The following is a 27,245-nucleotide window of genomic DNA, read 5'->3' on the forward strand; positions in this document are numbered from 1 at the left end:
CAGAGTGCGCCCTGCAAAACGCAAGCCTTCGTCATCAAATAAACTTGAGAAATGCCACTTATGCTATGCCACTTCTTTAAGGAGCTGTAATGCAGATTTGTACATTAAAGCCTCTGAGGCGTCCCTCAATAGACAAACTTGTTTTTCACCCAGCATTTCTCAAACTTCTCTGACACGAACTCTTCTTCCCGTAATGCTGAGTAACATCTTGATGCTCTGAGAAATGAAGTAGAAATCTATAATCTGTCACATTCATGTTTACCAACCTCAGTTGAAAATAACTTTTCAACTTTCCTAAATCTCATTCATGGGGAAACGAAAAACAAATTTCATATGTGTGGTAAGCTGACTTCTAGTTTTAAAAATTGAGCTTAAGAGCCAAAGCAGTTATTCAGACCACCCCAGGCTTGTGACTAAAGTTTTGAAAAAGTTTTGTGGAACTTCTGTTTTCCACTTCCACCTGTCCGATGGTTAGCATTTGCTTATGGCCATTGGGGGTGAGGTAGGAATTTCCTACAAATGATTAATTATGCTCAGCCCACGATTAGGTTCTCATAAGGAATAACTAAATAAACCACAAGCTCCCTAACCTTAATTCAGAAAATAAGCAGATATGCAAAGAAAAATACAATTCCACATGTTAAAGTGAGGCGCAGAGAATGATTACAGGGGCGCCTGGGTGGCTCGGTCGGTTAGGCGTCTGACTTCGGCTCAGGTCATGATCTCATGGTCCGTGAGTTCAAGCCCCGCGTCGGGCTCTGTGCTGACAGCTCAGAGCCCGGAGCCCGTTTCAGATTCTGTGTCTCCCTGTCTCTCTGCCCCTCCCCTGTTCATGCTCTGTCTCTCTCTGTCTCAAAAATAAATAAACGTTAAAAAAAAAAAGAATGATTACAAATTTATATTTTGAGAAATGTTAGTATATATTATTAGATGTCTACTGAGAAGATGCAGAGACAACGTGGAATTCAAGGCAGTAATGCAAGTAAAACATGAAACAGTAAATTCAAGAAACAACCGATCGGAGGTCAAATGGGAGATACGTGAGAGAAAAAAAATGTGAAAATAGGATCAGGCAAAGAAATACTTTTAGGACCTTGACAAAGTAGCAGTTCCTGGTGGAAATATTAAGGCTGAAATTAAATTCTGACCAAGATCAATTTTAGCCAGACAATCCTAATGTCAGTAAAAAGTATGGCTGATAATTCATCTTGTAAGGAATAGGGCGCTTGGGTGGCTTACTTAGTCAGCTAAGCATCTGACTCTTGATTTTTGCTCAGGTCATGACCTCGCGGTTCATGAGATCCAGCCCTGTGTGGGGTGCTGTGCTGACAGTGTGAAGCCTGCTTGGGATTCTCTCTGTCCCTCTCTCTGCTCCTGCCCCACTCGCACAACACGCACTCTCTCTCCCTCAAAATAAATAAACATTTTTTTAAATACATCTTATAAGGAATAAGTAAGGATGGTTTACTTAATCACTTGGTTTAGAGTGATTTAATCCACATATTTAAAATTTTTTTATAGTTATCTATGTATTTGGCGGGGGGAGGGGCAGAGAGGAGAGACAGAATCCCAAGCAGTCTCCACACCATCAGTGCAGAGCCTGACGCGGGGCTCGGACTCAAGAACTGGGAGATCGTGACCTGAGCCAAGATCAAGAGTTGGACACTTAAGGGGCACCTGGGTACCTCCGTTGGTTGAGTGTCCAACTTTGGCTCAGGTCATGATCTCGCAGTTTGTGAGTTCGAGCCCCACATCAAGCTCACTACTGTCAGCCTGTCAGCACAGAGCCCTCTTCAGACCCTCTCTCCCCGTCTCTCCCTACTTGAGCTCTCTCTCTCTCTCTCTCGAAAAAAAAGAGTTGGATGCTTAACCAACTGAGCCACCCAGGCACCCCATCCACGTATTTAAAGTGTCGGTCTTTAATAGAAGTGAGTGTTTTGGTAATGTTGGCTCTTTCCTTTCTCACCTCTATGGCAACCCCTTCGTAATCTCTCTTCTAAAGCTCTTCATCCTTTGCTTCCTTGTGAATTTTCATTCTCTGGAATCCTGTCTTAGGTACCGTCCCACAGTTTCAGCTGACCTCTGTATTTGACCTGTACTAATTCCAGACCTGTACCTTCAGCCAGGGCTGTCACATGTGGCTTCCCAGCTTGGTTGTGCACCACACAATTCTGGGGGTGCTATAGACACCAAACACGTATGCAGCAGCCCTTCCCCAGCCCAGACTCCTCTCTGGATCTGTAGGTTTCAGCCACCTTTAGACATCTCTCTCGAATACCTTCCAGTCATCTCAAACCCAGCACATCCCAAACTCAACTCTTCATCCTCTCAGACACACCCCCCCCCACCCCGCCCTGCGGCCCCTCCCTATTCACCTTCATCAGAGGTGAAGCCAGAAATCTAAGAATCTTTCTAGCTGGTCTCCTCACCTCACATGGCTAACTGGTTCTCAATCATTATATTTTTCCCGTTAGACCTCTCAGATCTTATGTCCGGTCTCACTCATTGCCACTGCCTTAATTCAGACACGTGGCACTTTTGTTTGAATGGCTACGGTGTTTTCCTTGTGGACCTCTTCACCATCAGTGCCATCCTGTGCTTACGCTCCGCGCTGCTCTTTACGTGATCTGGAAAAACAGTTATGATGCTTCCCCACTAAAAAGTCTCCGCAAGACCCCTTCGAAGTGCAGTGGGTCACCAAAGCCCTGCATCATCTTCTGTCTTCTCTGCACGTATTTTCCACCACTCCCCCGACAAGAACCTTTAAGTTCCGGTCTTTCTAAACTTCTTGCCACGTTGTCTCCAACGCCCATGCCGTTGTACACACTGTTTCTTCGTGGAACTCTCATCTCTTCTTGGCTAACTCTGGCCCAGGCTTCCGCCTCCAGATCTTGTCATCACTTCCAGAATCCTTCACTGACCGCAGTGCCCACTTTCACTTCTTACCATCAACTCCTATAGCACCCCTTGCCTTCCTCTGTCATAGAATTCGCTAAAATATATTATTTTATTTTACTTGCTGGCCTCTACCACTAGATTATAAGCTCCTGGGGAGATCAGGAATTATGTTATTCACCTCTCTGTCACCAATGTTCTTCACAGTGTGGGGCATGAGGTGGGTATTCAGTAAGTGAATGTGGAGCAGAAGGTCAGTTTCTGTTGCTATTGTAAGATTTAACCTTCACTAAGTCAGTCTCTGCCTAGTGTTAGGATCAAGTATGCATTGTTTATATGCTGTAAATTATGCGGTTTTTAATAGCTATTTCTATACTTCTTTCTGTCCATTGGACTTCTCAGAGGAAACAGTTACTCCATGCCATTTTTGCTGTTAACTTTTCCCTGGTGTTCAAGGGCTATGTGCCTTCCTTCACTCAGGAACTTATGTTGGGGGTGGGGGGAGCACCTGGGTGGCTCAGTCGGTTAAGCGTCTGACTTCCGCTCAGGTCATGATCTCACGGTGAGTGGGTTCCAGCCCCGCGTCGGGCTCCTTGCTGACAGTTCAGAGCCTGGAGCCTGCTTCGGATTCTGTGTCTCCCTCTTTCTCTGCCCCTTCCCTGCTCACACTGTCTCTCTGTCTCTCTCTCTCTCTCTCTCTCTCTCTCTCTCTCAAAAATAAATAAACATTAAAAGCTTATTTTAAAAAAAAAGAAGAAGAAACTTTTGTGGGGGTGAAAACAGGCATATAATTGAGTACCTATCTTCAATGAGTGAAAGATGTTAAATCCACGGCTTACTGACTGTTAAAAAAATAAGGCGATTTAACTACACATCTTCTAGAATTGACTCAGTAGCAAACTCAGGTGTATGTTACTTTATGAACTGACCATTTTCAGAATGTAGTTGTTTGTTTATACCTACTTTTCACTGATCCCAACACAGCCCCCCTAGAAAATAAAAATGTAAAATGAAGCATCTTTTAACTGAACCTTTTAAGTGTGTTTGTTTAGAGTAGCATCTTGAATGCCAGGACAAAAGACAGTGGACAGATACTCAGTAGGTTTCTATTTATTGGTAAACTCATGTTAACGTTATTGTTTCTAGAATTCCCTAACAGGGTTAGATTTTTCCTCGGTGCTTCATACTGTGGAAACGTGTAAAAATCACCTTTTGCCAAAAATGCGCAATTCAAAATCCCTTCCCGGGCCTGCTGAATTCATTGACTCGTGGTGGAGAGTAGAAGTAGGCATTTTTAGACAGTGATTTTTGGTGCCCTCACCGCCCATGATACTACTTCCGCTTAGAAACCAGTGTCCCCCTTGAGTAGTGAGCCACAGCGGTCCAGATAGACAGTGCAGTGCTGACTAACTGAACAGAGCAGTGTTGAATGATGAGAAACTGAGACTGGCTGTTGCTTTCTACACCCATCATAACTCATAGTCACCTTCAAAACGTTGACGGAAAGCGATAACCGATGGCCTCGTCACCATGAGTAAATATCGTATGACCCACCATCTGAGAGGAGAGCTCTGGTCACGTTAAGCAGCGACTAATTAAAATATAGTGCGTTTTGAAATGTGTTGAGATGTTTCTTTTTTTAAGTAGGCAACTTTCCTTAGCGGAGTCATAGACCCATAGCAGGTGTATGTTTAATATTAAAATTCGCTTTGTGTCCTCCTGCTACTGGGATCTACCATCTGGAAATAAAAGAAGCGATTTGGGAGATGGCCAAATACAACATTTATTTTAATGCAGTAAACCTATTACCAAATTGTAGGAGAAGAAAATTTCACTTCTAAAAAATAAAATCTATACTACAATTACATTTTTATTTGTACAGTCCACAGAAAAAAAGGTCAGACTTACAGTCTAAGATATTTTCCTTTCAATTGAATACACAAATAAAATAAAAAGGTATTTGTACAGGTTAACTTATGAAAGCCTAATACGAAATCTTCCGTGAACTTTACAACCTGCATAATCCAGAGCTGTTATAACCTTTACAAGCCCCAGTGTTGTTGAGACAGTAAACTGCAGTGTTCTATATATTTTTTAATTAATTAATTAATTTTTAATTTACATCCAAGTTAGTTAGCATATAGTGCAACAATGATTTTAGTAGATTCCAGTGATTCATCCCCTATGTATAACACCCAGTGCTCATCCCAGCAAGTGTCTTCCTTAATGCCCCTTACCCATTTAGCCTATCCCCCCCCCACAACCCCTCCAGCAACCCTCTGTTTTTTAAGAGTCTCTTTTAAGAGACTCTTATATTTAAGAGTCTCTTATGTTTTGTCCCCCTCCCTGTTTTTGTATTAATTTTGCTTCCCTTCCCTTACGTTCATCTGTTGTGTATCTTAAAGTCCTCATATGAGTGAAGTCATATGATATTTGTCTTTCTCTAATTTCACTTAGCATAGTACCCTCTAGTTCCATCCACATAGCTGCAAATGGCAAGATTTCATTCTTTTTGATTGCCGACGAGTACTTCATTGTGTGTGTGTGCACATCTTCTTTATCCATTCATCCATCGATGGACATTTGGGCTCTTTCCATACTTTGGCTATTGTCGATAGAGCTACTGTAAACATTGGGGTGCGTGTGTCCCTTTGAAACAGCACATCTGTATCCCTTGGATAAATACCTTGTAGTGCACTTGCTGGGTCATAGGGCAGCTCTATTTTTAATTTTTTGAGGAACCTCCATACTGTTTTCCAGAGTGGCTGCACCAGTTTGCATTCCCACCAGTAGCAATGCAAAAGAGATCCTCTGTCTCCCCATCCTCGCCAACATCTGTTGTTGCCCGAGTTGTTAATTTTAGCCATTCTGACTGGTATTTCCCTGTATTTCTCTGATGATGAATGATGTTGCACATTTTTTTTATGTGTCTGTTAACCATCTGGACATCTTCTTTGGAGAAGTGTCTATTCATGTTTTTTGCCCATTTCTTCACTGCATGCTTTGGTTTTTGGGTTCTGTATATATTTTAAGTGTGGCTGTACGAACTCACCCCAAAATGAGGGAATGGACAAGATGCTATCAAAGACTCCTCTGGTTTGAGAAAAGGAAAAAAAAAAAGGACAAAACACTTCTATATGTTATAGCAGGTAGAGAAATGATAGAGAGAGAGGTGGGGTTTTTAATCAGGTAGCTGGTTGTGGCCAAGGTAGCTTAGCCTAGCACCATCACATAGGGCTGTTGAGCAAATAAAACTTACTTTCTTCTTCAGCACCAGTCTGTTGAAATTTTTTAATCATTTGTGAATTTTCAGAGTCCTGAAATCACTACTAGAATGTGAGAGCTTAATCCCATCTCCTGATCTCACAGGGCTGTGGTCCAGACCTTTCCAATTCTAAAAGGCAGTGAGGTCTCCTTCCTTCTGATTTACTTTCACAGGCTCCTGGGACATTAATTTTTAAAGGCCTTAGCCAACAGACTAGAGAAATCATTCAAGTTAAATTTTTATTAGAAAAAAAAAATACTCCACAAATATCCTTTCCTGTAAAAATATAAACTTGAATATCTTTGGCTGGGGAGGACGAGCAGAGGGGATGGAGCAGAAAACTTGAAAGGTTTGTGTAATGTGGACATGCAGCCCTATGATTAAATTGGTTTCCTAGTGGTTCTGTTGAATCATTAGTATCGGTACTATTTGCAAAAGCATCAATACTCATTAGAGACCATTGGCCAGGGATCTTATAGGACCGTTGGGAGATGAGTCTCTATTGACAACAGATCTATTGGTCTGTTTGTTTGTTTGTTTGTTTGTTTGTTTTAATGTTTTCACCCATAACTTTAAGGAAGAAAGATGCAAATAGCAAATACGTAAGGTGACATAATACAGTAGAAAAAATCATGGACTCAGGTTCTTTTACCATACCTGTTGCCGAGGAGCTGTGATCTGAAACAGTTGGTTAACTTCTCCAGGTTCAGTTTCATCATCTGTAAAATGGAAATAACATTCATTTAGAAATAGTCTTTGAATGCCTGCTGTAAGTCAGGTGGTTTGCTTGGCACCTGACTTTGAATAATAGCTGCTGTGCCTTCGTCATGGGGTCACCGTGAAAACTAGATAAGATACTACATGTGGAAACGTTGATGTTTTTTACTATCAAGTGGCACCCAGAGCAGTCTTGATCTCCAGTTATCAAAGACTTATTTTGGTAAAAAAAAAAAAAAAAAGTACACTGGTTTCATTTGCAGCAAGGTTTGAAGAAAAATTTGGCCTTAACTCCACTCAACTGAAAGTTCAAGTGGCCACAATATTCTTTGCCCAAGTATTCCAGTTAATTCGGGTTTTTCTTTGTTGCTATGTGAGGTCATTGGTGGTGAAGTAGTTACCTATTGCCACATAACTCACTTTGCCCCCAAACTCATGGCTTAAAACCGAAAACATTTGTTACATTACACTTTCTGTGGCTCAAGCATCCTAGCTTAGCTGCATACCTCTGGTTGAAGGTCTCTTGATGAGGTTGTAGGCAAGCTGTCAAGTGGGAGCTGGGAGCTCATCTGAAGGCTCATCTGGGAAATCCACTTCCAGTTCACTCACGTGGCTGTTGGCAGGCCTCTTTCCACTGGGGCCTCTTCACAGGCCTGCTGTTATGGGCTGAAATGTGACCCCCCACATTCATATGTTGAAGTCTTAACCCCCGTTACCTCAGAATGTGACTATATTTGGGCACAGGGCCTTTAAAGTGATGACTAAGTGTAAAGGAGGCTCTTAGAGTGGCCCTACTCCAACCTGACTGGTGTCCTTAAAGGAAGAGGAAAGTTGGGACACAATCGGACATGCCAGGGATGCACTTACACAGAGGAAGACTCTGAGGGCACATGGAAAAGAGGGCCATCCGTAAACCAAGGAGAAAGGCCTCAGGAGCCACCAAACCTGCTGACACCTTGACCTTAGACATCTAGCCTCCTGAACCATGAGAAGGTGAATTTCTGTTGTTGAAGTCACCCAGGCTGTGGCATTTTGTTGTGACAGCCCTAGCAAACTGCTACAGCTGCCTTACAACATGGCAACTGCCTCCTCCGGGCGAGCAATACGCGAGAAAGTGAGAAAGCACCCACGCAGAAGCCACAGTCTCTTTATAACTTCATCTTGGAGGTGAGATCCCATAACTTTAGCTATGTTCTTTTTGTTGGAAGTGAGTCGGTAAGTCCAGTCAGTCCATACTCGAGAGATCACAAAGGGCCCGGACCCCAGGAAGTGGAAGTCACAGGAAGCCATCGTAAAGGCTGCCTACCACACTAGTTTAGGTTTGTTTTTAATAAACCAAAAATTAAAAGTTAAGAGAAAGACAAAAACCGGCGTATTTTACATGACAGATTCAACGTCATCAAATACCTGAGCGCCCTGGCTGGTATAATCTATAGGCCATACTACCATTCTGTGAAGCTAAGATTGTTCTGATCTGGAAAATGGAAAATGTTGACATTTAGAAAAAAAGGTTTTCTAGTGGTGAAAAAAGGATCATGTGATGGCCAAGGCTGAGGAGAGATGGCACAGCGAATCCTTACCTCGGTGTCCAATATACACAGGGATGCATACCAAGAAGGGATGAGAGGGAAAGAGGAGGGGAGATAATCATGAGTTATAAAAAAACATGGTCAAACCATAACATAATCTTATGTAGGAAAAGTGAGAAAAAACAGCTTCAGTAAAACAAACTACAGCAAGTAAAACTGAACAGAATCTTCTTGACTGATAGAACATAGGTCATAAAGAGTTGAAAAACTGCTCTAATCTTTCTTGTATTGTTCATAGACAAAGAGGGGATAAGGGATAGCAGGTTAGAGGTGGGCATTCAGTGAGCTGTAATACCCAGCGAGGTGGTACATTTTAGAAAATCTCGTAAGGAGCAAAAAATGATTAGTGGGCTCTACGGATTGGTCCGGAAGGTAAGTATAAAGGAACAGACCTCTTCAGGAGTATTTCCAGAACCAATAGGAAGAACTCTACAAGAGGAGGATGGGTGATAGTTGAACCCAGCTTTTAGTTCAGAGGATCCAAAGGACATCTGCTCTGTGGTGATAGCGAGCTGACATCTGAGTCCTCAGTAAGTATGCTGAGATTCCAGTAGCTTTAGCCTCTAAAATTAGTAGCATTGTCAGCTTGATTGTCTCCTGTTTTTCTAACGATCAGAGTCTATGTGGCAAAGCTGTCCTTACTCCCAAGCACGGTCAGATTTCTTTTCACCAACAGCCCTCTTTTTGGCCTCTTAAATGATGCTAATATGAGGTTAAACTCCCCCTTTAACTTGCAGAACATTCAAAGAGCTATCACTTGTAATAGTACCTCCAAATACTAAGCTTCAACAATTTTGCTCCTGCTTCATCGGAACTCCCCCTTGGGTGGCCCTTTGTTTTAAGAGAGGAAGAGGCTGTTTCCTGTTATCTCCTGGTTGCACGATAACAAGATGACAGACTGATTCTAGGTCTCTTTCAGTTTTCCTTACACAAAGCTGTGGAACCAGAGGGGGACAGTACAGGGATCTCACAAGGTGATCCTCGTTAAAAAGATGCCTTCAGATTTGAATAATTCTATGGATTACCTTAAGGGTTGCCCTGAGGTAGATGTTTATGCTGGTATGGAACAGTTTCCGAGATATATTGTTAAATAAAAGATACCCAGAAAAACCCACTGGAGGTTACGTTCCCATTTGTGTAAAAAGGGCAGCAGGAAAATACATTTGTATGTGCATGGACTCTGCTCAGAGAAGGGCACACACACCAGTAGTGAGTCTGGAGTAGAAGAGACTTTTAACTCCGTATCTCTTGTTATCATTTGATTTTTTTTTTAATTTGTGCATGGATTAATTTTTTTTATGTTTATTTTTGAGACTGAGCATGAGCGTGGGGAGCAGCAGAGGGGCAGTGAGGAGGGAGAGAGAGAATCCCAAGCACCCTTTCACGAACCCTGAGTCGTGACCTAAGCTGAAATCAAGAGTCAGGCACTTAACCAGCTGAGCCACCCAGGTACCCCTACGTTTCTTGTTTTTGTTTCTGTTTTTGTTTTTGTTTTGTAGTGAGGAAGCTATTTTAAAAATGCCTTTAGGAGTGCCTGGGGTGGCTCAGTCGGTTGAGCATCTGACTTGGGCTCAGGTAATGATCTCGTGGCTCATGAGTTCGAGCCCCATGTCGGGCTCTGTGCTGACAGCTCAGAGCCTGGAGCCTGCTTCGGATTCTGACAGGTGTGACGTAATAGCTCATAGTTTTGATTTCCATGTCCCTCATGATAAGTGAGGTTGAGCATCTTTTCATGTGTCTGTTGGCCATCTGTATGTCTTCTTTGGAGAAATGTCTGTTCATGTCTTATGCCCATTTTTAATTAGATTATTTAGGTTTTTTTCATCTTGAGTTGTATAAATTCTTTATATATTTTGGATATTAACTCTATCAGATATATCATATGCAGACATCCTCTTCCTTCTCAGTAGGTTGTCTTTTTGTTTTGTTTCCTTTGCTGTGCAGAGGCTTTTTATTTTTGTGTAGTCCCAATAGTTTATTTTTGCCTTTGTTTCCCTTGCCTGAGGAGACACATCTAGAAAAATATTGCTACAGCCGATGTCAGAGAAATTACTGTCTTTGCTCCCTTCTAGGATTTTAATGGTTTCGGGTCTACATTTGGGTCTTTAATCCATTTTGAGTTTATTTTTGTATGTGGTGTAAAAAGTGGCCCAGTTTCATTCTTTTGCATGTGGCTGTCCAGTTTTCCCAGCACCATTGGTTGGAGAGATTAGCTTTTTTCCCCCATGGCATATTCTTGCCCGCTTTGTCATAAGTTCATTGGTTCACCATATAATCCTGGGTTAATTTTTGGGCCCTCTATTCTCTTCTATTGATCTATGTGTCTGTTTTGTGCCGGTACCACACTGTTTGAGTGCTTCAGCTTTGTAGTAAATCTTGAAATCTGGGATTGTGATGCTTCCAGTTTTGTTCTTCTTTTTCAGGACTGCCTTGGCTGTCGGGGTCTTCTGTGGTTCCCTACAAATTTTAAGATTATTTCTCCTAGTTCTGCAAAAATGCTCTTGGTATTTTAATAGTGATTGTCTCAAGTATGTAGATTGCTTTGGGTAGTACAGACATTTTAACAATATTTGCTCTTCCAGCCCACGGGCATGGAATGTCTTTCCATTTCTTTGTGTCGTCTTCAGTGTCTTTCATCGGCGTATTACAGTTTTCAGAGTACAGGTCTTTCACCTCTTTGGTTAGATTTATCCCTACGTATCTTCTTGTTCTTGGTGCAATTACAAATGGGATGGTTTGCTTAATTTCTCATTCTGCTACTTCATCATTAGTGTATAGAAAATGCATGGATTACTGTGAATGTAACACAACTGGTTTTAAAGAGAAAGGCACTGAAGAGATGAAATTTAAGTTACCACAAAGAGCCTTTGAACTCCTGTGGTGTTCTCTCACGTGGTCGTCCGCATTGTCCGGTCCTCTCTTCCTGTTGTTGCAGTTTGAAGACTCATGAGAGCAAGAACTGCTCTCCATTGAGCACCTGCTCTGCCCCGAGGGCTGGGGTTTTTACGTGGAGTTTCCTCACTTAATCATCCCAGCAATTGCATGAGGAATGTTTCTTCTTGCCTCCTTTTTTAGCTGAGACTTTGTATATTCCTTCCATGGGTGCTGTTTAGAAGATCAAGAAGATTAGTTCCAAGATCGGTTTCCTGCCACATGCCTATCTAACACCTTGCTTCACCAAAGACTGGAGTGACCCTTCTTCTGAGGGACACGTTAGTCAGTTCTGCCCTTGAGTTTTTCTCTTCTGTGTGTGTTTCTTTCCTCGGGGCTTGTTCTTTCATTCACACCCATAGAACTTCAGCTTCCACCTGCACTCTGACGATTTTGACACGTGAGCCCCAGTCAGTGGCCCCCAGAAGCCACCACAGTAACAAATCCCAGCTCAGCCACCTAAGAGAAGGGGTGCGTCTGCTGACTTCTGTAGAGAACTAGGACGGCTCCAGGACCTCCGGTGTGGTCAGGTCTTTCCTTTTCTCCATCCCTCTCTGCCTCATCTTTCTCCATCTCCTTACACGTCTCTTCACAGCTTCATTAACCTCCCTCTTTCCTTCTTTCTGTGGTTTCTTCCATGTGGCAGATCAGCTACATCCCCATATGGAGGGGAGTAGTTTCATCAGCTCCAGCCTTATTCTTTCCAGCTCAATGACCGCAGAGCAAAGAGAGTGTTTCTACGTTAGAACACAGAGGTCCCCAGAAAGGGCTGTGATTGGCTTGGCTTGGATGACAGGACCACCTCTTATGGCAGTTGCGGTGGCCCCGGGGGTGGGGCCCTAGGCCAGGTCCGGATCGCCTGCCAACTTTTGTGCTCAAGAGGGTGTGAGGCTCTCTTAATTCTAGAGAACAAACTGATGGTTACCAGAAACTAGGTGGGTGAAATAGGTAAAGAGGATTTAGGAGTGTACTTGTCGTGATGCGCGCTGGATAACGCATGAAATTGTTGAATGACGATACTGTACGCCTGTAACTAATAGAACACTATATGCTAACTATACTGGAATTAAAAAAAAAAAAAAAGAGGGTATTGCACTGGCATTTATAGTCTGGCGGTAATCACCTGACTGGAATAGAACAGGTGGGGAGCAGTTTTCCAAAGGAGGTGAGAGGAGCCGAAACCACAGCAGATGGGAAGGGATATTAGGTAGATAAAAATCGTAGATTTCCCCTACTTTCAACCCTTAGCTTCTTTGCAGCTGTGCAAATCAGGGGTAAGTAAGACAATGTGTGCAGTAAATACTTCATATGATGCCTGCAGCAGAATAAGCGATAGCGCAATATCTCCTGTTATTGACTCTCTCTCTCTTAATTGTGGCAAACTACATTTAACACAGAGTTTACCACTTTAACCATTTTTAAGTGTTACAGTTCAGTGGATTAAGTACATATGCATTTTTGTGCAGCCATCACCACCGTCCATCTCTAGAACTCCTTTCCAACACGGAACTTTATTTTGCAAAACTAAGACTCTACTCATTAAACAATAACTCCCCATTCTCCTCTCTCCCATCTCCTGGCAGCCCCTTGTTCTCTTTTCTGTCCCGATGAATTTGACTATTCAGTACCCAAGAGTTCCATTTCTCCACATCCTCACTAATACTTCTTCTTTTCTTTTTGCTTTGCTTTGCTTCTCTCTCTCTCTCTCTCTCTCTCTCTCTCTTTTTTTCATAGCAGCCATGCTAATGGGGAAGTGGATGCCAGTTCTTTAAATTCAACCTTGCTGGAGCTCCTGGGTAGTTCAGTCAGTTGAGCAGCTGGCTCTAAGAAAAAAAGAAAATCTTGGTACCTGGGCTATTAGGAGTGCAGTTGATAGAATTAGAGTACCTAGTTTTGTGGGTGAGTAGGACAGATAACACTGTTAGTATTTTAAAAGCCAAATTTGGGGGCACCTGGATGGCTCACTCAGTTGAGTGTCTGACTATTGATTTGGCTAAGGGCACGATCTCACAGTTTGTGGGATCGAGCATCTCATTGGGCTTTGCACTGACAGCAGGGAGTCTGCTTGGGATCCTCTCTGCCTCTCCTCTGCTTGTGCTCTTTCTCTCAAAATAAATTTAAAAACTTAAAAACAATGTTTTGTAAGTCAAATTTGACATGATGGCTGCACATTAAACTGAGAAAAGTCTTCTCAAAAGCTAGGGAGAAATGTGAGCCAGATGTAGAGTTTACCTATTAAAGCTGTGAGTGGATAAATTATCTGAGGGAAAGAATGTCGGGGAGCAAGGGGTTGGAAGCAAAGCCAAAGAAGAAAGAAGAGCCAGTGGAACCATCCAAGGAGGCAGCCTTAAGAGGCACCTGGATATTTCAGACTCTCAGAGACCCACAGAAGGGAGAGTCAAGGGGGCGGGAATGATTGATGAGCTCAGATGATATTTTTAAATTGCCCGTGATTAAGATTTTGTTAAATTGAACCATTTTTGTGTGACTATGCCCTGTAGAGTCCTTTATAATTTTCAGAATGTTTGCATATAGTTTATCTTATGTGACCCTTAGCCAAAGCACACAAATTATTATCATTAGTATTATTCCCACATTACAAGAAAGAAACAAACTCAGGAAGACTGGCATTTTCCTAAAGTCATTGCTCGATACTTCTCATTTCCCCAAGATGATCTATTTTGGGGAAGCTGAAGGCAGATGATGCCAGGTCAGAGTGGGCACCAGAGTAGGTTCCCCTCAGACCAGTGCCCAGGCAGCTTGTCATCCTGAGTACAGGTGCTGTCACTCAGTACCTCCTGGAGACCATGTCTACTCGCCCCTCTCAGTTTCCTGTTAAATACTAATGAGTTTGATTCTCTAGACTCCAGAGCAGTGGTTTGTGAACTGTGGGTCATGACCAAAGAGTTGGTCATCAGATCAATTACTGGGTCCCAACCAGGCGTCCCAGAGCCAGTGGTGCATGTCTTCCCAACACTGCTTTCACCAACTTCATGTTGGTTACTTGAACTTGGCTGTGGTGGAAATCAGCCAACACCACAAAGCTGGGGCCTCTGTTTTACCACAGAGAACCAGTTGGTAAACATTTACTAGCATACCCCTGATCATAACCATCATGTCTTTCTCTTCCCTCCACCCCTCCTGCAACGGAACAGGATAGAATAGAAAGAAAAATACCAGGGTCCTCTATGATAAAAGTAAGAATTGTTTTGTGAGACTTCTGTTCAGGTCAGAAAGATATTTATGTGTATATTCATATATCATGTATTTTTTTACTAAAAATAAGTTTGAAAGTCAGTTGTCTAGAGTCCCTTCCTTTATCTTCCTCAAGTAATTCAAAGTCCTCTGTTCTGTTGATCTTTAGGCAGAGAACCAGTGTCCAGCATCTTTTTTGAATTAATGCTGTGTCTACTCTAGGCGGAATGAGATGGAATTTGTATCAGGCTAGAAATTATTATTCTAGAATAGACAAAATGCCTCTGTATTATCAATTCTTTTGAACTCAAAGCTATACAAAAATCTATCTTAGACCCCACCAAAGACTTTCTGCAGTGAGCATGTATTTGTCCTATGCTCAGAAAACAGTAATCATTATTTTTAAATCCCAAAGATTAGAAGGCCAATAAATAGAAAAAAAAATCAGATTTAAGCAAATATCCTTGCGTTACTCTACCATTCTTCATTATTAGAACTTTCTATGAAGAAATTAAATCTTTTTAAGAAAGTAAATGCACTTTTTGTGAAATATATCACTTTCCTTTTAATGATTTAGTGATTTGTTTTATAAATCCAGATTATATACATATATTTTTATATACACAAAATATATATATATTTTTGATATACACAAATATATATATATTGATATACACATACATTTGCATTGTATATAAACATCTTATATATAAATTTATATGTGCGTGCGCGCGCACACACACACACACACACACACACACACACACACATCCCAGATATGCTTAAGTGGATTATGCTTCAAAACTAGATAGATGTCGGGCGCCTGAGTGGCTCAGTTGGTTTGTTAAGGGTCTGATTTCGGCTCAGGTCATGATCTCGTGGTTCGGGAGTTCGAGCCCGCATTGGGCTTGCTGCTTTCTGTGCGGAGCTTGCCTTTGGATCCTCTGTCTCCCTCCCTCTCTGCCCCAGCTCCCCTCGCGCATACTTTCTTTCTTAAACATTAAAAGCACAAAACAAAAAAAACTAGATGTACATAGATCATGGAATTAAATCTCAAGAACTTTGATTTAGATCAGACTTGCAATTTTGAAATTTTCATAAAAGGGAAGTTATTAAGTATTCTTATGCAAAAAAAAGGCTGCAAACGTGTGAAATAGTATGTCCTTGACTATCTAAATGGAGTTACAAAAAGAAACATTTTTCACTGAGTCACATTTGAAAGTCATTCTATCTTTCTTTCTATTCCACAATGTCACCTTACCATGCCCATTTTACTGCTTTTTTTGTAATAAGAAAATGAACCAGAATAAGGGGAACATGGTTTAAAGGTTCATAGGAGTTAACTATACTTTCAGAAATAAGTTATGGAACATTTTGGGGGGAAGAATTCAGCTTATTGTATATATGACTTCAGTTCCCCAGTTACTTGCAAGTAGAAAGTAAATGTCCCCCAGATGGACACTTGACCCAGGGTGCATTTAACATCCAAGAGTGAAACTGAGTGCCCTGTTGCTCACTAGAAATGAAGAAGGTTCTGGGAGGGCATGAGCTCTCGGTGCTCCTGTGGTCAGCCAATTCGCTCCCCTGTCCCCTGTGGCTGCACTCCAGAGCTGCTCGGGACTGCCTTTTCTCTGAACAAAGCCCGTGCAGCTGTGCCCGGCGCCTCCGTGTCACCAGGCAGGGTTTCACGAACTGGATCTGATGCTCTTGTGCCTGTGTTGTTCATTCCTACACGCTGGAGCCGTGCCCAGGAAGGTGAGGGGACAGCAGGTTGGCCCTCGCTCCCCAGCTGTCCCTTTCTCCTCATGTCACTCAGGATATAAATAAATGGATTCATTCACTCTCTCATCAAGCCAGAATGTTGCCAGAAGGTACTATCAGGGCCACTCTGATCCGTTGGAAAGGGCCTTAGGGGCAGATCTAAGAGGCACAATTTACAAAAGCCTTTGCATTTAGGTAATTTAAAAAAAAAAAAAAAGCTTTTAATTTTACTCCTCCTGTTCACTTGAGACCTTGGAGGGAGAAAAATAGCTCCAGTTATATGTTCATGTTGTTTGAGGTCTGGGCCTCCTTTAGTGGTGTGGAAGTCATGGTGCATTCTTTGTTTTTTCTCAACTAGGAAAGCCCTGAGTCCGATGATCTCATTGAAAATTTACTTCCCTTTCTTTAAGACAGCTGACGGGTAGTAGGAGCACTGATCTGGAGCGTGGATTGCTGCTTATCACACGAGGCTGTGGTATTTCAGAGGCCAAGTTTGTATTGTTAGTTGGAAGTCTTTTGCTGCCCATGGGGAACACTGCTATCGATCGTTTTCCCACATCCGTCGATCCAGTATTTCCCAAGCAGCCTCCATGTAAATATGTACATGGCAAAATGCTGGGCGCTCAGGTCCTGGGAAGATTTGCAAGACGTGGTCTCTGCACTTCAAAGAGTGCATCGCAGGAAACCAACCACACATGCAAGACACCGACCCCCCACCCCCACCCCACCCCTGCCCTCAAAAGTGGTGTAAGAAGCAATGATTTGGTGGTCTAGGAAAGTCTGTCCACCATTCCTCTCAGGGAACTTACTCCTCAAAGTGAGCAGGTGCATGATCGGGGCCCACAACAGTTCTCCGTGCCTAGGTGCTTCTCGTGCATTTCACCTTAGCAGGTGTGGATCACGGTGCTGAAAATAATTTCATTTGCTATTACAGTAGCTCCAGCCAGTTACTTAATATGATGCTAATGGGAGAACAGTAGCTGGAGGACAGATTGGGTTCGTTGGACTGAGTTGCCAAACCACCACAATGTATTTTACAGGTGCTTCAAGATTTTTAAGGGTAGTTCTGCTAACATTTTATGTCTATGTTGCTTGTTGACTTTAAAACTAACCTAATAATATTGCTGTAACCTCATGCACTTGATAAATGCCAAGTGAGTGTATAAATAGTGTGATCCACAGCCATTTCACATACACATACACAAAACAAAAAATTTCCAGGTCAGGATATCAAAGCCAAAAAGAACATTTATAACCACAAACTGGCCCTCGTGTAAGCTTGGGCGTGAGTTGACATTCCCTAGGTTCCCTGAAAAACTTGAAACTGAGAATTTAATCCAAGGTGGTCCTAAGCTAATAGTGGCCCCAGGCACCTAATATAATGCATAGTTTTTCTGGAGGGATCTTCCTTCATTCAAATCTCAAATAAATTCTTTTTTTTTAATGTTTATCTTTGAGAGAGACAGAGGGTGATTGGGGGAGGGGCAGAGAGAGAGGGAGACACAGAATCCGAAACAGGCTCCAGGTTCCGAGCTGTCAGCGCAGAGCCCAACGTAAGTCTCAAACTCATAAGCTGTGAGATCACGACCTGAGCCGAAGTCAGACGCTCAACCAACTGAGCCACCCAAGCGCCCCTCAAATAAACTCCGAAGAACTGTGATCACAGTTAAAAATCACAAAACAAATAAGGAAACATGGCACCATAAGCAAAAGTCAGCAAAAACAACAGATGACACTGTCAGACCTACAAAGACAAAGATACTGAAATTATCAGACCTACAATAAAAAATAAATTTTCTCATGTGTTGAGAGAAATGAAAGGAAGGAGTAGAAAGTATGAGTAAAATCAAAAGATTAAAATTATAACTAAACAGATTTGAAAAAGAACTATGTAGACTTTCAGAATTACAAAGATATAAGTAACTAAAGTTTTGAAATCAATGGCTGGGCTTAACTGCAGGTTAGACCCAGCTGAAAAGATATTTAATGAACTCAAAGCTATATTTATTTAAAGACATTATGTGAACTGCAGGACAGAATGATGAAAAATCACGTGAGAAGGCCTGATAGATATCCAGATAATTGGAGTTCTAGAAAGAAAAAGAATGGGACCGGGACAATAGTTGAAGGGATAATGGCTAAAAATATACCAAAACTGGAGCCAAAATATCACAGGTGGGAGAGCATTAGACTGGTCCAATCCCAGGTTTCGGCAAAGAGGAGGTGTCCTCTTAGAGCCTGTAATAATTAAAAATATTCCAAAACTAATGAAAAGATACACCAGTTGCAGTGAATCACAACAAATCCACATCTCGACACACCATACTGAAACTTTGGAATACTAAAGACAACGAAAAGATGTTCAAAGCACCTGGAGACAAAAGAAGGCTTTCCAGAGGAATGCCAGTTTGACTGACAGCATACTTCTCAACAGCAAGAGTGGAAGCCGAACTACAGTGTTACGTGGCCACTGATGAGAGAAAATAATCAGCCAGTCAGAAAAATATTGTAAGTGAAAATATCTTTCAAAGATGTGGATGAAATGAAGACATTTTTCAACATTTAAAACCCAGAAGAATTCACAAAAGGAAAGCAAAGATTCTAAAGAATGGATATTTCATGAGCAAAGGAAAATTAAAGAAGAGAGAGAAATAGACAAACCAAGAAATAGACTCCACTATGGAGAATAAACTGATGGTTACCAGAGAGGAGGTGGACGGAGGGATGGGTGAGGTAGGTGATGGGGCTTAAATAATACACTTATCATGATGAAAAAAAGTAATCAAAGAAAAGTGAGAGCAAAGGGTATGGCCAAAAACTTGCTCAAAAAATCCAAAAGCATTAAAATGTCACAGACTGTGGTTAAGCAACCAAGAAAAGTGTCAAAGAAATACAGAATCCAATCCTTTAGTAAAGAAATTAGTTGAACTCTGTGTGGATGGAGAATAATGTCCATTACAATCATGTATTTAAACTTGAATTGTGAGATGTTGGCTACTTGGGAGCTCCTGTAGAGGTACTGAGTATAGAAAGGACCCTGTGTATCCACCAGAGCACTGCATGGGGACCAGAATCAGTTGCTTAAAGGCTAAAATAATCTTAGACTATCTGAGGTAGTAATTCTGGTTTTTTAAGCGTACAAGGTAAAGATTTGAGTATCTGGTAAACTAAATAAATACTAATTTTATATAAATTCAGAATAATCTATGTTTATTGTGAAACGTCTGTTGCTTAGAGAAGCTAACATTTTAATCTTGAAACTTCCTTTTGAAATGTCATTGATATTAAATTTGTGATGTTAAGTTAGAAAAGATAAAAACTGACTAAATGTATACACTATCGAATGCATAAAATAAATTATTTTATTTACCTTACATTTAAAAACAAATAAAATAAAGAATGGATATTTCAAACAGAGGAAGGTAATACCACATGTCGTAGTACACGAAAATACACATTTCGAAGGTCTGAAATGCAAAGAGGAACTACAAGCAAAGAATGTTTACAAATATGGGCAGATATAATAATAAAATAATAGTGTTCTTGGGAGGCTAAGAAGGAGGTGATGAAAATATTCAACACCAGTCTTGTTAATCAAGGCAGGCGGTATGATGAGAGTTAAAGTAGTCTAACTTGATCTTGTACAGTGAAAAGCTAAAGATAATGATTAATTTCAGCTTTACATAATCAGTATATACAAATGCAAAAATAGGGGCGCCTGGGTGGCTCAGTCAGTTAAGCGGCCGACTTCGGCTCAGGTCATGATCTCGCGGTCCGTGGGTTCGAGCCCCACGTCGGGCTCTGTGCTGACAGCTCGGAGCCTGGAGCCTGTTTCGGATTCTGTGTCTCCCTCTCTCTGACCCTCCCCTGTTCATGCTCTGTCTCTCCCTGTCTCAAAAATAAATAAAACGTTAAAAAAAATTAAAAAAAAAAACAAATGCAAAAATAGAGTAACAACTAAAAGAATAGAGATTATAAAACTTTAAGGAGGAAAAGAAAACAAAGAAGAGTAGGGACAAATAGGAAGCACAACTTAAGACAGTAGAAATAACAAAGTATTTGTAACTACCAAAGTGTGAGTGCACTAATGTCCCAGTGAAAGTGGAAGATTGATTCATTCAACAGTTATTTACTGAGTATCTACTATATGCTAAACACTACTAGGCACATAGCACAGAGCGGTGAACAAAACAGCCCCAAATCCTTAATTGGAGAGAGAGACAACAAACCAAATAAGTAACCCAAATAGTACATTAGATTAGATAGTGGTGAGGGCTCTAGAGTGAAAAAAACAAAACATGAAAGATAGAGAATGGGGAAAGTGACTATTCTAAATCGATCAGTCAGGAAGAGTAGCATTTGAATAAAGCCCTGAAGGAGGTGAGGGAATGAGCCGGTGGATATGTAGGGAAGGGAATTCCAGGCTGAGGGAGCAGCATGAGCGCGTGCCTTGAAGAGGGATCACGGCTGCTGTGTTTGGGAAGTACAAGCAGGCCAGTGGGCCACGGTGTAGGGTGCGAGGAGAGTGGGTGTAGATGAGACTGGAGAGACGAAGAGGGCCGGACCACAAAGGACCCAGCGGGCCAACGAAAGGACTTGCACCTTCCTTCTGAGTGAAGTGGGAGTTGGGGTTCTGGGCAGAGTCATGCATGAGCTGATTTTGGATTTAACAGCATCTCTGTGGCTACTGCACCAGGCAGGGGCAAGGTAGTAGCAGTAGAGGGGTGCAGGAAATGGTCAACCAGAGATGGATATATTGTTGGCCTAGATTTTCAAAACTACACTTTTAGGCTGCTTGAAAGAGACCTATCTAAAACATAAGTATATAAAAAAGAATCAAAGAAAAAGTTTGGCAAAAGATATGCCAGGGGATATAGCTATATTTATCAGAAAAATTGATTTTAAGACAAAAAAAAAAACATATCAAGAAATAAAGAAGTCACTACATTATGGCTAAAAGTTCTAAAGATTCACCAGAAAGTATTTAACCTTTTTTTGTTGATTTAGTTTCACTAGCTTATCTACTGATTTTTTTAATTAAATAAAATGCATATTTGTAAAGACTATATTGGACAAAAAAATTAACAGAACCACAAAGAGAAATAGACAAACCCACATTCATATTGGAATGATTTAATATAACTCAATAATTGGTAGATCAAGCAGTCTGAAAATCAGTTACATTTTAGGAAATTTGAACCACCACACAGTTGAGAGGCTTGATCCAGCAGATATGGCTTTGAATCACATTTCGAAGGCCATCTTTCCTGGTCACAACGCAGTAACAAAAAGATAACTGGAAAATCCTCACATGTTGGATTAAATTAAGAATTAACTCACCAAAAAAAAAAAAATCATAATATAATTAGAAAATACCATTCACCAAAACCCTGAGGAATGTAGCTAAGCAATATTCAAGGAAAACTTATATTTATAGTAGGGAGAGGGTAGAGGCTCAAAGTTAATGTGCTAAGAACCTGGCCTAAGAATTTCACAACAAAATAAGTCCAAAGAAAGTAAAAAGTAAAGACAAATACATAATAATAAAGGTAAAGGAAGAAAATAATGAAATAGAAAATGAGCACCATTGAGAGGAATGAATGGGGACATTATTATATATGCCTCAGAGATTAAACAGATGGACAACATTATGAATAACTTCGTACTGATACCTTTTTTAAAACTTTGCTGAGATGGATACACATTTGGTATTTAAGTTAGAAGAATTTGCTCAAAAAGAAATACGAAGCCCTAATATTCTTTAATTATTAGGAAATTTAACCAAGAACAAAAATGATTCCATAAATACAGCAGCCGGTTTTATGGTTTTACTGGACATCCAAGGATCAGATATACCAACCTTCTACAAACTATTCCAGAATAGAGGAAAACAGGGAACACTTCTCAGCTCTTACTATCTTAATAGCAAAACCTAACCAGGACAGCCCTCCCATAAAAATTCTAAAATCACAACATCTTCTTAATTGTGGATATAAATGTGAAAAAATTACGAATAAAACATTAGCAAACTGAGTCCAGCAATGTAAAAAAAAAAAATCATGATCAAGTTAGGTTTATTCCAGAGATTCAAGGATTATTTAACGTTTAAAAATTGACTAATGTAGTTACTACAGTCACAGATTAAAGGGAAAAGAATCATATGCTCCTCTCAATGGATACAGAATAAGCAGTTGATAAAATTCAGCATATTCATCACTTAAAAAAAAAATTCCCAGGTCACTAAGAATAGAAGGGAGCCTCATTATGAAGTATCTCTACAAATAGACAGCAATAGCCATCATACTATTCATTGGAAAACTTTTAAAGATTCCCTTTAAGATGAGAAGCAAGACAAGGGAAGCCCATCCCTTCTCCTGAGTGTTGTACTGGAAGTCCTAGTCAGTAAAGTAAAATAAGGAAAGGAAATGACACGGGAATCAGAAAGGAAGATGCACATCTGTCCATATTCTCAGATAATATATTTGTCTCATCAGATACCCAAAAAGAGTATTCAAATAAATTATTACCTTTATAAGAGAATTTAATGATCTTTCTGTACATCAGCAATAGAGTGTGTGATTATAGGAAAAGATACCCTCTGTATCAAAAGTATAATCACAAAGACGTATAATGTACCTAGGGAAAAATCTTAACAAAAAATATGACACCTATTATTTTAAAAATTATAAAAACATAGTGAAAATCACTTTAAAAACCAAAATAATGGAGAGATGTACATGTTCCAAGATTAAAAGTCAGTTTGGTAAAGATGTCGGTTCGTCCCAGAATTGATCGATAGATTCAAGAGGGCATTAGTTAGTTGTTGTTTTTTTAATTTGACAAGCTGATTCTAAAGTTTACATGGAAGGGAAAAGGGCCAAGAATAACCCTCGTACTACTAAAGAATGAGGGTGAGGGGCATCTGGGTGGCTCATTCAGTTGAGCATCTGACTCTTGAAACATATCTCACAGTTTGCGGTATCAGGCCCCACGTCGGACTCTGCATTGACATCATGGAGTCTGCTTGAAATTCTCTCTCTCCCTCTCTCTCTGCCCCTCCCCCAGCTGGTGCACACATTTCTCTCTACATACATACATACATACATACATACATACATACATACATACACGTTAAAAAAAAAAAAAGAATGAGAGTGAGAGATAGAGGCCATGTGTCACTTGTCTTACTAGACACCAAGAATTATTACCAAACTGAAATAATTAAGAGAGCATGGGGTAGGGGCACCTGGCTGGCTCAGTCGGTGGAACGTGTGACTCTTGATCTAGGGGCCGAGAGTTCAAGACCCACGTTGGCAGAGATTATATTAAAAAAAATTTTTTTAATAAAAAAAGAGAGCATGGTGTTGGCACAGAATAGAGAAAACCTAAAACTGGTCTCCTATGTGAAAACAGTTTATAACCGAGAGGTGTTGCCATTAAAGAAGGTAAGGATGGACTTTTCCATCAATAATAACTAGAATAGTTAGTTGTTGTGTGGGGAAAATGAAATTAGATCTGTGCTTCACACTGTAGATAATCTTAGGTTGGATTAAAGACTTAAAAATGACAGGCAAAAAAAAAAAAAAAGTGTCCCATCTTATATAAAGCATCATAGGAGGATACCATTATGACCATGGGGTAAGGAAAAGATTTCTTACATTAGCCCCAAAAAGTGCAGACTGTGAAGATGGAGATTGATAAATTTGACTTTGTTCAAATTGAGAACTTCTAAGACACCATAAAGATATTGTAGGTTTTTTGTTTTATTTTGTAGTTCTTTTTTTTTAAGCCCTTAATATCATTAGAGATACATTGTGAAGTTTTTATAGGTGAAATGATGTGTTACCTTGGGTTTGCTTTGAAGTACTCCAGGGGGAGGAAACCGGGGGAGGGAGAGAGAAAAAGAATGGTAGAATGTTGATAATTATCAAAGTGAGATGCTGGGAACATGGAACATGGAGGTGTCTTACACTATGCTATTTTGTGTGTATATCTAACATTTTTTTATTTAACAAAAAAATTTTTTTAAACAAACCATCCATCTTGGGATGCCTGGGTGGCTCAGTCGGTTAAGCGTTCGACTTCAGCTCAGGTCATGATCTCACATCTCATGAGTTCAAGCCCCTCATCGAGCTCTGCTGACAGTGCAGAGCCTGCTTGGGATTCTTTCTCTCCTTCTCTCTCTGCCCCTCCCCCACTCACTCTCTCGCTTTCTCTCAAAATAAATAAATAAACTTAAAAAAGAAAAAGGAATAGAGTACTGCTACATGCTACAACATGATGATCCTTGAAAACATCACGCTAAGTGAAAGGAGCCAGACACAAAAGACCACATATTGTGTGATTCCACTCATATGAAATGTCACAAATCGGCAGATCTATAGAGACTGGAAAGATTAGTGGTTGCCTGGGGCTGGAGGATGAGATGTGTGAGAGTGATGGCTAAGAGGCATGGGGGTTTCACCTTCTTTCAATGAAAATGTTCTGGAAGTGATTGTGGTGGGAGATGCACAACTCTGAATATACTAAAGCCACCGGATTATACACATTAAATGGGTGAATTGTGTGGTATGTGGCTTATAGCTCATTGAAGCTGTTTTTTTTTTAAATCAATAAACAGTAAACTCAGTAAGAAAATAAGCAAAAGCCATGTCCAGACATTTCACAGAAGAAAAAACATGTATGTGCCATAGATACTTGAAAAGAGGCTCAACTTCATTCCTTTTTTTTTTTTTTTTTTTTTTTTTAAGCTTATTTATTTTGAGAGAAAGAGAATGCCCATCGGGGAGGGTCTCCATCTCACAAGTCTGGAGAGATCTTGACCTGAGCAGAAACCAACAGAGGCTTAACCTGACTGAGCCACGCAGGCGTCCCTCAACCTCATTGCTAATTGGGGAAAATGCTAATTAGAACCACAGTAGGGCACTTGACTGGCAAATATTTTAAACTCAGGCAACACCCCTCCTCCACCGGTAGGTGAGGCAGAGAAGCAGGGGAAGCCCATCCAGGGCTGTGGGGGTAGGGGGTGAACTGGCGCAACTGCTCTGGAATGTAATACGGCTTCGTTTTTTAGAGAGTTGAAGAGGCAAGTGTCGATGACCCAGCGGTTACGCTCCTAAGTATATAACTGAAGAAATTCTCCCAGCTGTGTGCTGAGATCACATGTAATAATAGTTATAGCAGCACTGGGAAATTGAAAACCACATAAAACGAAACGACCTATATTTAGGGATATGCGTATATGTGGTGAATAAGCCTGTTTTTAAAAAACAAACAGGGGAAGGATAAACACAAAATTGAGGAGAGTGGAAATGGGCAGGCAATGGGAGGGCCTCACAGGGGACTCGGGGTAATGGTAATGTCTTTGTCTTAAACCAGGTGACGGGATGTAGGTGCGTATATGGGGGATAAGGACAGGGGTACAAGGCAGAGTGTATTCTGACAACCTGCTGTTCGGCAGAGTTTTAGACACGCTCAGAGGTGTGCTTAGAGCAGTGTTTCCATGCAGTTCGATACTGAATGCGAATTGTGCTGGCCCTACACTTCTAGCAAGGATTCACATATTTTAGCATCTTCTGTTTAAGAAGCAAAAGGGATAAAATGTTCTTACGGGGTGGGGGGGGGTGGGGGAGAAGGGGGAAGAAACTAAGCAGCACACAAAAAAAGCAGCAGCAGAACCGGAGTGTGTTAGAAAGGTTTCCAACAGAAGTGGTTAAAATGACAGGTCTTCAAGTTCAAGGTGAACTTCATTTATTTGGCCACAACTTCCTTAGTCTTCCGTAATGCTGACTAAACCAGACGTTATTGTAAGGAAATGAAACCCCGTGTCCTCATTTAGGTCACTTAGCGGTTGGTTCTTTGTTTCAGATCCTGCTCACATTAAAAGATGAGCCACAACCGCACTGAGGAAGAACCTATTTGCTGTCCCGCTACTGCCATGGGTGTGTCGGAGGCGCTGCAAGGGGTCCATGGTATTTTTTTTTTTTTTTTTTTTTTTTTTTTTTTGCTGCCTCAGTCCCCAGAGCCTTCAAGTGGCGGTGGCAGTAGATTGTTGCCATTCAGCCACTCCAGACTTTTACTGAGACAACAGGAAAACACATCGGCTGGGTTTTGATTGAACTTGGCAGTGGGGACGTTCCACTGATACGTTATGTACCCCATCAGAGCACACATGTATCTTTCACCCCTTTTACCTCCTCCCCCAACCTGCTTAGGTCTTCTCTGTCCCTCTCCTGCTACCACACAGAGACGATATAAAAGAGGCTCTTTGGCTATTTGCATTTTGCTTCCTCTTCTTTTCCAGATTGCAGTATTAAGCTTTACTTCCTACAAGCCTAAAACCCCAACAACAGTATCTACCAAAGTTGTTCTTCCCTTTTCTGAGGGTTTGGGGGAAGGGGGAGGCATACATCACAAGTTTCCCAGAGAGCGGAGAAAAGTCGGTGTGCTGCTGACCACATGAGCCATGGTAAGGGCACCCTTTGGAATTACTGATTTCTAAAATTAATAAAGTAATTCTATTTTTATTTTCTTTTTTTCCATTTACTAATTTCCCCCAACAATCGGTACTCACACACGAGCCTGAGATGGGGCCAACTTGGTGTTTTATGTCCTTGCCGGGCAAGTTTTGAAACTCTGTTTTAGAAATGCGAACTCGGAAAGAGAGGTTTTATTCTTCCATTTGGTTTCAGCAGATGGCGGGCCCAGGCCGCTCCCCGCGGGCAGCTCCTGTACCTGGGAAGCTCGTATGTGCAAATGTGTCCGTTGTCAGCCCGCAGCAGACAGGTCCTCTAGGGGCCAGTGGATCTGCACCCGTAAACAGTTCGTCAGAAGGAGGCCGCACAGCCCCTGATGGCTTTCCACTTGACCTCTGCTCCCTTGCCCCCTCACCT

The 27,245-nt window shown here is 41.2% G+C and overlaps 1 protein-coding gene across 3 annotated transcripts in view; it reads left to right on the forward strand.

Annotated features, from left to right (window-relative positions):
• Positions 1 to 26,879, forward strand: part of TTLL5 (tubulin tyrosine ligase like 5) — a 282,100-nt gene extending 255,221 nt beyond the window's left edge. For all 3 annotated transcript variants that reach the window (XM_053224746.1, XM_053224745.1, XM_027066203.2), the window contains one exon: positions 26,221 to 26,879. In XM_053224746.1, coding sequence (XP_053080721.1) covers positions 26,221 to 26,236 — 16 coding nt within the window. In that variant the 3' untranslated portion in view covers positions 26,237 to 26,879. The remainder of the gene's footprint in view (positions 1 to 26,220) is intronic.
• Positions 26,880 to 27,245: the final 366 nt, after the last annotated feature.

The sequence above is a fragment of the Acinonyx jubatus genome, chromosome B3, assembly GCF_027475565.1.
Source record: "Acinonyx jubatus isolate Ajub_Pintada_27869175 chromosome B3, VMU_Ajub_asm_v1.0, whole genome shotgun sequence".
Lineage (NCBI taxonomy): Eukaryota > Metazoa > Chordata > Mammalia > Carnivora > Felidae > Acinonyx > Acinonyx jubatus.